The following is a 12,492-nucleotide window of genomic DNA, read 5'->3' as shown; positions in this document are numbered from 1 at the left end:
CATGGATGCTGCGCTCTCAAGGAGAGCTGAGCGCAACATTGACAAGGCTGGGAGCAAAATTTGACACGGCCAAGAAAGCATTGGCACGCAACCAAGGAAGCAAGGCCAAGGCAACAAGGGATGCTGCGCTCTTGGGGAGAGCCGAGCACTACCCTGATGCCATCCAAAGAGCTTGTCACACCAAAAAGGCCAAGGAGACAAGCACCAAGGCTGCGCTCTCCCCATGAACTGAGCTTGACCCTGGGAGTGTGACCCATAGCCCAAAATTCAACCAAATTTCCAATTTAATTCAATTCTTCACCAAATTAAAAAGCCCACTCCAAATTCTAAAATCCAAAAATAGGAAGTGTATAAATAGAAGTTAGTTTGAGTTAGAATGAACCTTTTTTCACACACTTTTACTTACCTTTTGCTTACTTTTGAATTTTCAATTTTATTTTCAAGCTTTGGAGGTTTGGGAATTGAGGAGAGAATTGAATTCTCTTCTCTTTTGTTCTCGCCTCTACCCTCTTCATCTTTGTTTTGAATCTTGGATTAAGAATTGAAAGAATTCTGTTTCAATCTTGATCTAAGATCTCTCTTGTTACTTTCTGCATAATTTCAAAGAATTGTGGTTTGGATCTAAGTTCTCTTTACTAATTTCATCTTCTATTTCTTCTGCAATTGTTCTTTTACTTCTCTGCAATTATTCTCTTGTTGGATCAAGGAAGGACTTGAGATTTAGACTTGTTTTCTAGTCTCCTCCACCCCTGAGATCTTCAACTTTCCTTTAGCTATTGCAATTAAGCTACATTTTGCTTTCTGTTTGGTTTCTCAAGTAATTCTTCTTTTCTTGTTTAGATCTGCTGCATCTCAATTCATCTTCTACTTCTCTGCTGATTGTCATTTACTTTTTCTTATTTAATTTCTGCAATCCCAATTCCCAAATCCTTTTATGATTCAAGCAATTTACATTTCTTGCACTTTAAGCTTCAGTCATTTACATTTCTTGCAATCTAAGTTTCTGCAATTTACATTACTTGCACTTTAAGATTCAGCTTTTTTACTTCCTTTGCCCTTTAATTTATAGTCAAATACCCATCTCCCTTTAAATTTCATGCAATTTAGCTTCTGTTGGATACAAATCACTCAAATCAACACTTGTTTTCTTGACTAAATTAACCACCCAACAAAAATTGCTCAATCCTTCAATCCCTGTAGGATCGACCTCACTCACGTGAGTTATTATTACTTGATGCGACCCGGTACACTTGCCGGTGAGTTTAGTGTTGGATCGTTCTCCACACATCAGTACGCATGGGTCACGCGTACGCGTCATTTGGATTTTTCTTGTCACGCGTACGCGTCACCTTCGACAATGCACCCCTTCACACGTGCACGTCTGTCACGCGTGCGCGTCGCTCTGAATACTCCAAATGCTCATTTCTTCATGAATTCTCCACTTGAATGCTTTTCTCTTCACTTATTCCATCCAACACTTACCTTATAAACCTGAAATCACTCAACAAACAGATCAAGGCATCGAATGGAATTGAAGTGAATTAAATTTGGCTATTTAAAGGCCTAAAAAGCATGTTTTCACTCTTAAGCACAAATTAGGAGAAATTCAAAAAACCATGCTATTTCATTGGATATATGTGAGATAAGTTGATAAAATCCCCTAAATTAAGCATAAGATAAACCACAAAATTGGGGTTTATCAAACCTCCCCACACTTAAACTAAGCATGTTCTCATGCTAAACTCAAGAAAGAAACAAAGGGTATTAACATTTATTCAATGCAAACTATCTAAATGCAACCTACCTACATGCAATATATCTAAATGAATGCAACTATATGGTCAAAATAAATCAATCTCCAAGAATATATATATATATATATATATATATATATATATATATATATATATATATATGAACGAAAGGGCTAAAGGTATTAACAATCAAGTCAAATCCACAATTGAATCAAGTTCATGAAAAGAGTTTACAAACTTGCAAGATAAGAGATGATCGTAGGTGAAAACATGTAATTGAGCAATCGAACCCTCACCGGATGTGTATCCGCTCTAGTCGCTCAAGTTTATAGGGTTGATTCACTCAATTCTCTTCTAATCATGCTTTCCAAAATTTATTTTTTATCCAAAAATTAACAATTATTTAATGCATGCATACAAATATCATGAGGACTTATCCATAGGTTGTAATGGGGCTAGGGTCAAGGTAGGATTGTATTTGGTTAGGTGGACTAGAATTAATCTTCGATTAACTTAAACTTTCCACCTAACCTATGACAAGTTATACTATTTAAAGCAAACCTAACTACCCATTCTTCACTTTGGGACATTTTGTCCCTTTTTCTATTGCTTTTCTTTTTCTTTCTTTTTCTCTCTTTTCCTTTCTTTTTATATATTTTTTTATTTTTCTTTTTCTTTTCATACACATTTTTTTTTGTTTTTCTCTTTTTCTTTTTGATGAATTATATACAAAGGTACCAATGCATATGGTTAGAACATTTAATGCATGAGCATGTACCCAATTCCCAATATTTTAACAAAACTATAAAATATACTTTTATCTCACCCAATGTTCCCAAACCTCCCACAATTGAATGATAAACACTCTCACTAGCCTAAGCTAATCAAAGATTCAAACAAGAGACATTTATTGTTTTTCTCTTTAAGGCTTGTAATGTGCTAAAATTAAGAACAAAAGGGAATTAACATAGGCTCAAAATTGGCTAACAATGGAAGATAAAAAGTAGGCTATTCGGGTAAGTGAGCTATTTGAAACAATGGCCTCAATCATATAAATGCATGTATACATAGAATAATGGACATAAAGAATCAAATAAATCAAAGATTACAATCATAGAAAGAGAATAATGCACACAAGAATGGAAAATAGTGGTTATATGATGTAACCACACAATTAGGCTCAAAACTCACATGCTTATGTGTTCTTAGCTTAAAACATGTTCCACAAATATATATAATTCAAGCAAGTTCTAAAAAAATTTTTTTCAAATTAATTGGGGTGCCCTATAGATGAATTTCTTGAAAAATTTTATTATTTTGACTATATAAGCTTATTATATATGTATATATATATATATATATATAAGCTTAGAAATTTGTCACCCAAAACCGCCGATTGGTCAGATGACCTCCCCACACTTAAGTTTGCACCATTCTCGGTGCATTCAATGATGAGCAAGGGGGTACGATGACTATACGGGTTGCCACCTTTAGGTGGTGGATCAACCGGTCGCTGTGTGTTCTTTCTCCCACTTCCGTTTTTGCTTATGATGACTCATCCATGAAAATTAGAAAATAGCACAATAAGATGAGAAAATGCAAAGGCAAGGAAGTGTAAATTGTTGGAATGAGGTAATAACCACTAGAATGGAGTGAGTGAATTAGCGTGACGTTGATGAAAAATAGGTGTGTGAGTTCTAAGATTGCGCGCGGTTTAGAACTCACACCCTAGTATTTAAATGCCATGTTACAATTATACAAAAGAAGGGTGCACTTCACTAATTCTAGTGTGCTTGAAATACTTTAAGGAAACTTGTAGGTTAAGATAACAAATAAGTCATAAAGAAGCATGAAAGCACTCAAGCAATTAATCAAGCAATTGTGAATTAGATAATGAATGGACATTGATTGGTGTGCAAGTAAACTTAGTGAACCAAATGAAATATAAAACTCACACATCAAACAATGACACATATTGAAGTTTGTTTGCAATACCTAAGTGACATAGAGGTAAAGGACATGGGTGCTATGGAACTTTGGAAAAAGAAGATAGAAATTAAACTCAATCACATAGCAAACATGGTCCACAAAGCTTTACAAAGCTAAAAAATATGTCACTATGTAAGCTTTCGATCCAATTCCAAAATTCCACAATCTCAATGCATGGAATAGGTGATGCAATCATAAACAAGCATCACCTAACAAAAAATACATTGATAATACACAATTGCCTAAGAATGGATGATGAACGCATGGTGGCCAAAACATGCAATTCAAAAGAGTTAAGTGCTTGAAGGCAATTTACAAGTACTTGGTATGCACAAACGTTAAGTATGAAGAATATAGTTCCAAGTAACAAAATATAACCTCAACAAAGGAATCCAACAATGAATAATTTCAGGATCAAGAAACAGCAAATCAAATCAATAATCCAACATTTACCAACTAAAACAAAAATTAAGATAACTAACTAACTAACTACTAACAACTAACACACTAAGGAAAATAATGGTAAATGGTGGATGATAGTGTTAGATGATGGTTGAAGGGTGGAAAGAAAAGAGAAGAAGAGAGAAGGAGGAAAGAAATGGAGAGAAGGGAAGAAAAGAAGGGGGTGGAACAGGGCAGTGAGTCACGCGTACGCGTGAGTGGCAGGAGTGGGGTGCGATGCGTATGGGTCAACGACGCACTCGCGTGAGTGAACAGAAAGATAGGTGACGCATACGCATGGGCCAGAATTATGCTAGAGGCACAATTTCAGCACACAACGCGCGTAACTCTCTGGTTTTTGTACTGGGCATGGAAAATTTGGTGGTCACGCGTACGCGTGGGTGACGCATACGCGTGGCTGGGTGCTCTGTTTTTCAAAATTTTCCAATTTCTTGCGCCAAATCAAGCATTCCAAACCTCTGAACAGCTACCAAAATACCATAAAACCTTATTTAAACATGCTAGACTACTAAATAGACTCAACTAACCAAACAAAACATGAAATTAAACTAATTTACCAATATGTACAAAAAAGAGACAAATGAAAGGATGTTACCATGGTAGGGTGTCTCCCACCTAGAACTTTTATTTACTGTCCTTAAGTTGGACTTATTGGGAGCTCTCATCAAGGTGGCTTGTGCTTGAATTCATCCTTAAACTTCCACCAATGCTTGGTCTTCCTTTGTGCTCCAAGATTCTCAATTAATTGCACCAAGTCTTGATGGAGTTCTTCACAAGTTTGGAGCTCCCAAAATTGATCCACATCTCCCAAACCTTATTTTCACACCTGTCTTCAAGTTGATTATCATGATTCCATCCGGGTGGTATGCACATCGAATTCTCCTTTAGGCACCAAACTACCCTCCTAGACCCATCCAATTGAGCACTAGTCCAACCTTTGCGTCCAATCTTTGAAGCTTCAACCATAATGAGTGATGCAAGAATTATTGTCGGTAAAGAATTCCACAAAAATAGTTACGTTTCAAGTATAGTTCTAAACAAACAATAGATCCTCGAATCAAATTTTAATATGGTTGTCACAAAGTTCAACCTCAATAAAAGTAAACCAACGTATTCAAACCTCGGGTCGTCTCACAAGGAATGGCAAACATGAGCATCAATATTGGTTAGAATTCTGGGGTTAGGAGTCATAAACAAGAATTTAAGCTACTAAACTTAACATGCGAGGAATCTTAAAGGGCAAGAAACTAAATCAAAGCAATCAAAGCAAGGTATAAGCAATTTCAATATAACAAGAGAACATATAAAGCTACTTCTATTCTAAGACTAAGTAAACAACTAAACTAACTATAACAAGAATCAAGCAATTTGGATTTTTTGGGTTTCAAATATGAATAATAAAAGAAACTCTTGGCTAGGCATAGGAATCGGGATCTCCATCCTTGTCTAATAACCATATCTTGACAATTATAAGGAACCAAGCTCATTAAGTCTACTTCTACAAGGGAAGTATGTCAAATGGCTTGGTCAATTTCAACTCATAAGTCCTAATCTATCTACTAATCGGTTTAGTAGTAGACTAGTGTCAATGGGTATCAATTTGACCACTAGGGGTTCTCAAATCACCAAACCAATTAGACCCAATGACTCAAGATCACCGAATTCCCTTAGCCTAGGCCAAGAGTATAGAAAACTACTCCATAATCAAAGGAAATATTTCATCAAACACATAGTATACATTAACTAAAGGCATATTCAAATTGCAAATTAATTGGAAATTAAAAGTACCCACTAACAATTATCCATGGAAACCAACTCAATTAACACTATCAATCATATAAAACATCAATGCACTAGTAGAAATTCAAGATCCATAAGGTTCATAAAATGAGAAGAAAAAGAGAAATAACAAGAAAACATAAATCCAACACAAGATCTAAACAAAATTATAACTAGAGAACTCAAATTAAGTAATTGAAACTAAAATTAACAAAATCCAATTCAAAATTTCAACAAGGAAAAATCAAAATCAAACTTGATCTAGAGAGAAGTAAGAGTTTCTCTCTCTAGAACAACAAGAACTAAAAACTAGCTAAAATTGTGTGTAATGTATGAATGATTGATCCCCCATTTCCCCTAGTTCCATGGGTCTTTTTCCATGCAGAATTGAACTCAGATTGGGCCTGGAGCCTCTCAGAAATCGCCAGCCACGATTTCATTAATGATGTCACGTGCTGGGTGTCACGCGTGCACGTCATCTGAGTTTTGCGGTCCACGCGTATGCGTCAAGCACGCGTACGCGTCAGTGGGGTTTCTGCCAAACCACGCGAGTGCGTCAGTACTTGTGTGCCAGTGCCAGCTACATAAATCCACGCGTGTGCGTCGACCACGCGTGCACGTCGCCACCAATTCTCCAAAGCTCCATTCTTCATGTCCCTTCCACTTGTGCATGTTTCCTTTCCATCTTCTAGACCATTGTTACCTTATAGATTCTGAATCCACTTAACAAACACATCACGGCATCGAATGGTAATAGAAGAGGATTAAAATATAGCAGTTTTTGGGTTAAATAAGCATATTTTAAACCATGAAGCAAAATTAGGAAGGAAATACAAAACCATGCAATTTATATGGATAAGCGTGGAAAATATTGACAAAACCCTCCAATTCTACACAAGATAAACCACAAAATTGGGGTTTATCAAACCTCCCCACACTTAAACCAAGCATGTCTTTATGCTAAAAATAAAAAGACCAAAGAATATAGGAGAATGGGGTTTATGAAATGTAATTTACCTACATGGATGCAACTAATACAAATGCATCTATCTACTTGGTCAAGAGTAAATCAATCTCCCAAGAACATATGTGAATACATAGGGCCAAGGCAATTAGATGATTCATGAACTCTACCAATTTATATATCAAAATGACGTGTAAACAACTTACAAGAAGAAAGCTTATGAAAGCCGGGAACAAGGAGTTGAGCATCGAACCCTCACTAGAAGTGTATCCGCTCTATTCGCTCAAGTGTATAGGGTTGATCACTCAATTATCCTCTAATCATGCTTTCCAAGATTTGTTCTTCATCTAACAATCGATAGTTATTCGGTGCATGCATACATTCATCATGAGGGTTTATCTTTAGGTTGTAATGGGGCTAGGGTAAGGGTAAGGATGCATATATGGCCAAGTGATCTTGAAATTTGAATCCTTGATTAACCTAAGCTCTCACCTAACACACACAACAACCTATACAATTCTAGTACACAACCTAACTGCCCATTTATTCACTTTTCAGACACTCACGCATTCTCTTTTAATCCACAACCCATATGCATTGGTTATTATTGGCTTTGCCTTGGGGCATTTTGTCCCTTTTTTATTGCTTTCTTTTTCTATATATTTTTGTTTCTTTTATTTTTCTATTTCTTTTTCTACAAATTTTTCTCTTTTGCTTTTCTTTTTTTGGTGAAACATATACAACAGTGCCAATGCATATGGTTTAAACATTCAATACATGAGTATGTACCTAATTCCCAACATTTCAATAAAAACTACAAAAACACACCTTTTAGCTCTACCAATGTTTCCAAGCTTCCCTCCCGCTTAGATGACACGCACCCTCACTCGTCTAAACTAATCAAAGATCCAAATCAAAGGACATTTATTATTTTTCACTTAGGGGTAATGATATGCTAAATTAAAGAACAAAGGGTATTTAACATAGGCTCAAAATTGGTTAACAATGGTAGATAAAAGGGGTAAGGCTATTTGGGTAAGTGAGCTATTGAAATGACGGCCTCAATCATATAAATACATTCGTACACAAAATAATGGACATATAGAATTAAACAAATCAAAGATTGCAATCATAGAAAGTGAACAACGCACACAAGAATGGAAATAAGTGGTTATAAGATGTAACCACGCAATTGGGCTCAAAACTCACATGCTTGTGTATTCTTAGCTCAAAAATCATATTCCAAAATAAATTCTTCAAGCAAGTTTAAGATAAAAAAATTTTTCAAAAATTGGTAGGGGGCCCTAAAAAGAACAGTTTCTTGGAAAAAAAGTCATCACCCTAACCAAGTAATCCTAACAAGAAACAACTACAATGCAAAAAATTGTTTAAATGCAAAAAACTAGCCATGCAATGCAAATTATCCTAATTGACAAAAGAAAATTAAAATTTTGGGTGTTGAAAAGAGGGGTTGTTACCTACGTTAGAAATTTGCATGGTCCTCCGTGCTATCAATGATGAACAGAGTGGGTCTGGGAGTGTCACCCTCAATGACCATAGGATGGTGAGACAAGGACTTCTCCGTGTTCACCTCTTGATTACTTCTTTGCCATGATCCGAGGTAGACTCCAGATTGTCGTTTTTCGCCGTAGGTGGGTTGGTGAATCTTGCGGGAACTTCCTTTTTTACTCGTCAATGCAGCTAGAGCTCTTCAACCACTTAGCAAGTGGTGTGGCCTTCGAGGAAGTTTGCGCCATGACGGTTGTTCTTTGAGTTTCTCTCTTCATAGACGGCTTGTTGGAGGTATTTTCCCTTCCTTTTTAGTAGCCATCCTAAATAGGAAGAAAAGATAAAAACATTAAGCTCAGAGACATAAAAACCAAAATTAATACAATGCAAGTGAAGATTAATGCCACAAAGGAGTAAAGTGTCCTGAAGACATGACAGCTGCAACATGTAAGCAAGACAACAATATAATCATGGAGGCATATCACTAGCATGAGATGCAAGAGTAAGAGAGGCATGCAAGTATAAAGCATGAGAATCGTGGGCTCAGGCATCGATCACAACAATGACAAACACATGCAAGAATGATGGAAGTCATAGAAAAACTTTTCACTCAACTAACTCCAAGACAATGAACCACTCATTCTTACATGATGCCACAAACATAGCAAACCATAAACAATGAGCAATTGATGATGAAAAATCATGAAAATGACCCTCAATGCTCATGTAGTGCAAGTGTTGTGAAAAAGAGATACCAAGTTGAAAGAAAAAGGTCAACAATGAACAAAGATGCCATTGGCTCTTTTTCACAAATACTTGATGTGCAAATTGTAAATAACAAGCAAGTTTGATGAGTTCAAGGGGAATATGCCCCAAAATAGAATGTTATTTATCATAGTACAACAAGTTAAGAGATATGAAAGAATCCACCAATTTAGAAATAAATGAGATTCAACACCTATACAAGAGAATAAAAGGAAAGGAAAGAAACAAGAGTAAACAAACAAACAAACAAACCATAAAATTAAAATTCAACCAAAACAAAGAGAGTAAAGTAATTAAATGCAATAGTAAAGAAAAATTAAAAAAAAGAAACAAAAGAGAAAGAAGAGGCATGTAACTATGAAAGGAGGAGAAAGTAAGGTTGGGTGTAAGTGAGAAAAGGAGAAGAGAAAAAGAGAGAAGAGATAAAAGAGGAGAGAGAAATGTGAGACCACCGGAGGTGGTAGTCACCGGTGGTTGTGGGCGGAGAAGAAGTAGTAAGGAGAAGGAAGAAGAAAGGAAGAAAGAAAAGAAGAAAGAAAAGAAAATAGGAAAGAACAGTGCAGCGTGCCCTGATAGCTGCGTCGGGCACGTGACGCGCGCGCCTCACTCACGCGTACGCGTGGAAGAGGGAAAAAATGAGCGACGCATAAGCGTCGTCCACGCCTACGCGTGGATAGCAGAAATGGGAAGGGGGGACGCGTGCGCGTCAGCTGACGCGCACACGTGGGGTGATATTGTGCTCATCGCACAAAGGCAGCACAAAACTTGCACAACTTTCTGGTTTTTATACCAGGAGTTGCGAACTTAGCAAACGACGTGTATGCGTGGGTGTGTGAGATGGACAAGTGACGCATACGTGTCATCGACGTGCACGCGTGGGAGGCATTGTGCTCCCAGCACAGATTTTGCACAGTGCCATCACAACTCTCTAGTTTTTATACCAGGAGTTGTGGAAATGCAATCGACGCGTGTGCGTCGTCCACGCCCACGTGTGGAACGATATTTTTTTAAACAAAATGAGGGAGGCAATTATAGCAACTCTTGACATGCATTCAATCTAGGTGCTTCAAAAATACTTAGAATTTCAGGCAATACTCAAAATCAAGCATTTTATTCAAAATCACCAATTTAACCAATACCAAGGTCAATGAAATCCTCATGAAGGCTCTATCAACTCAACAAAATCAAATGAAATCAGGCATGCTTAAACGAATTCAACACAAGTAAACAATCACAAAATCAAACAAAGACTCTAAAACTACATGCAAGAAATTATATACAAGGAAGATCATACCACGGTGGGGTGTCTCCCACCTAGCACTTTTCTTTAACGTCCTTAAGTTAGACGGTCATGAGCTTGAGATCATCTTTTTGGAACATCCTCAAGGACATCCATCTTGTCCTTCTTGTTGGCTTTGGTAAGAGTGTCCTTCAAGGGGAGATGCCTCCACTTGTCAATTGCACCATGATTGGGTGCCTGTTCACTTGAGGATATGGAAGTCGTGGATCCTTCCCCTTTTCCTTGCTAACTCCTCTTATACCCAAATTCCTACTGACACTTATCTCATTATCACTCATAAAGTGTTCTTCAATCACATCATCCTCAACAATGTCACAACCAAAAATTGAATGTACCTCTAGAGGTTGCCTCATGGTTTTCTCCAATTTGAACTTCACCACCTTCCCTTTGGCTTCAAATGAGTAATCCCCAGAAAATGCATTTAATTTAAACCGGGATATCTTCAAGAAATGCCTCCCAAGCAAGATGGAGGATGGCCTATCAGAATCAATGGGAGGTGTCTCTAGGATATGGAAATCCACCGGAAAGATTAAGTCCTGAATTCTCACCAACACATTCTCAGCAATGTCCGCAACTGAAATTATACTCTTGTCTGCAAGCACAAACCTAGCTCTGGATCGCCTCAATGGTGCAAGGTTCAACTTCTCATAAATTGAGAGTGGCATAATGCTCACACACGATCCTAGGTCACACATGCAATCCTTAAGTTGAATCTCACCAATCATACAAGATACCAAGCAAGGACCGGGATCACTATACTTTTCAGGAAAATCATCCATCATAGAAGAAATATAATTGCCTAATAGATTCATCCCTAGTCCACCAATCTTATCTTTATGAGTGCACACATCCTTAAGGAACTTAGCATATTTTGAAACTTGATGTATGACATCAAAGAGTGGGATAGTTACCTCCACATTTTTGAAGATTTGTACTATGTTGGGGTCAAGCTCCTCATGCTTCTTGGCCTTCTTAGCTAACGAAGGAAAAGGTATAGGAATTTGTTCCTCTAAGTTGCTCTTCCGCTTCGGTTCCTTGGCCCTCAATTGTTCTTCTTCTTCTTTTGCAACTTCTTCCTCATTTTCATCTTCATCTGTCTCCATTATTTTACCAACTTCTACATTAGGAACATCCTTCGCCAACTTGATGGGCTTGTGTTCGACTTCCTCAAGCGTTGTACCACTCCTCAAGGTGATTGCATTGATGCTACCCCTTGGGTTTAGGATAGGTTGGGAAGGAAGGTTGGATGAGCTAGAGACTTGGTTGGTGTTGGTATTGTTGGTAGGAGGTAGGGCCAACCTTGAGAGAATTTTGGTGATGTTGGACAATTGAACACTCATGTTATTGAATTGGGCCCTATTGTTCTCTTCTTTTTCTCTACCATAGCTCTAAGTCTCTCTTGCTCTTGGTAGAGTGCACGGTTAGAGTCATCACCTTGGTTGATGGAATAAGAAGAAGGTTGATTGGGTTGTTGTCTTTGATGAGGCGTTTGGTATCTATGGTTGTTGTTTTGGTTTTGTTGTGAGTGTTGTTATGGTTGGTTATGGTGGTTTTGGTTGGTGTTGTTATGATAATGAGAGGATGAGTTACCTTGGTTCCATCTTTGATTGTGGTTGTTCCCTTGTGCATTGTCCCTCCAACGTTGGTTGGAACTATTACTACGAAAGTAATTATTTTGACCTTGAGATTGATAGGGTGGACGGTTGTTATAGTTCACATTGGCTACCGCAAGGGTGTAATCCTCTTGTACTTGATGGCATTGGTCAGTGTAATGTGCGATGCTAGAGCATAAACCACATACTCTAGGAGGCCCTTCGAGTTGGAGGATTTGGGGTGGGGCTTGGACAGCTTGGAGTGAGTAAAATGCCTTTTGTTCCTTGTGCATCTCCGTGAGGAGAGTGGTCATGTCTCCAAGCACTTTGGTCAAAGTTGAGTCAGAAGATGGTGCTTCCACCACACTCTTGGGATGA

The 12,492-nt window shown here is 37.6% G+C and overlaps 1 protein-coding gene across 1 annotated transcript; it reads right to left on the bottom strand.

Moving 5' to 3' along the window:
• Positions 1-10,653: 10,653 nt before the first annotated feature.
• LOC112730036 (uncharacterized) lies at positions 10,654-11,862 on the bottom strand. The gene has a single exon (XM_025780152.1). The coding sequence runs from the start codon at positions 11,860-11,862 to the stop codon at positions 10,654-10,656; it is 1,209 nt and encodes a 402-aa protein (XP_025635937.1).
• Between the last annotated feature and the right edge of the window lie 630 nt (positions 11,863-12,492).

Source organism: Arachis hypogaea, chromosome 12, assembly GCF_003086295.3.
Source record: "Arachis hypogaea cultivar Tifrunner chromosome 12, arahy.Tifrunner.gnm2.J5K5, whole genome shotgun sequence".
NCBI lineage: Eukaryota > Viridiplantae > Streptophyta > Magnoliopsida > Fabales > Fabaceae > Arachis > Arachis hypogaea.
Note: the sequence above shows the minus strand (reverse complement) of the source record. Positions and strands in the feature narration are given on the sequence as shown.

Coding starts and splice junctions, on each gene's coding strand:
- LOC112730036 (XM_025780152.1), bottom strand. CDS start 11,862: ATGAGTGTTCAATTGTCCAACATCACCAAAATTCTCTCAAGGTTGGCC.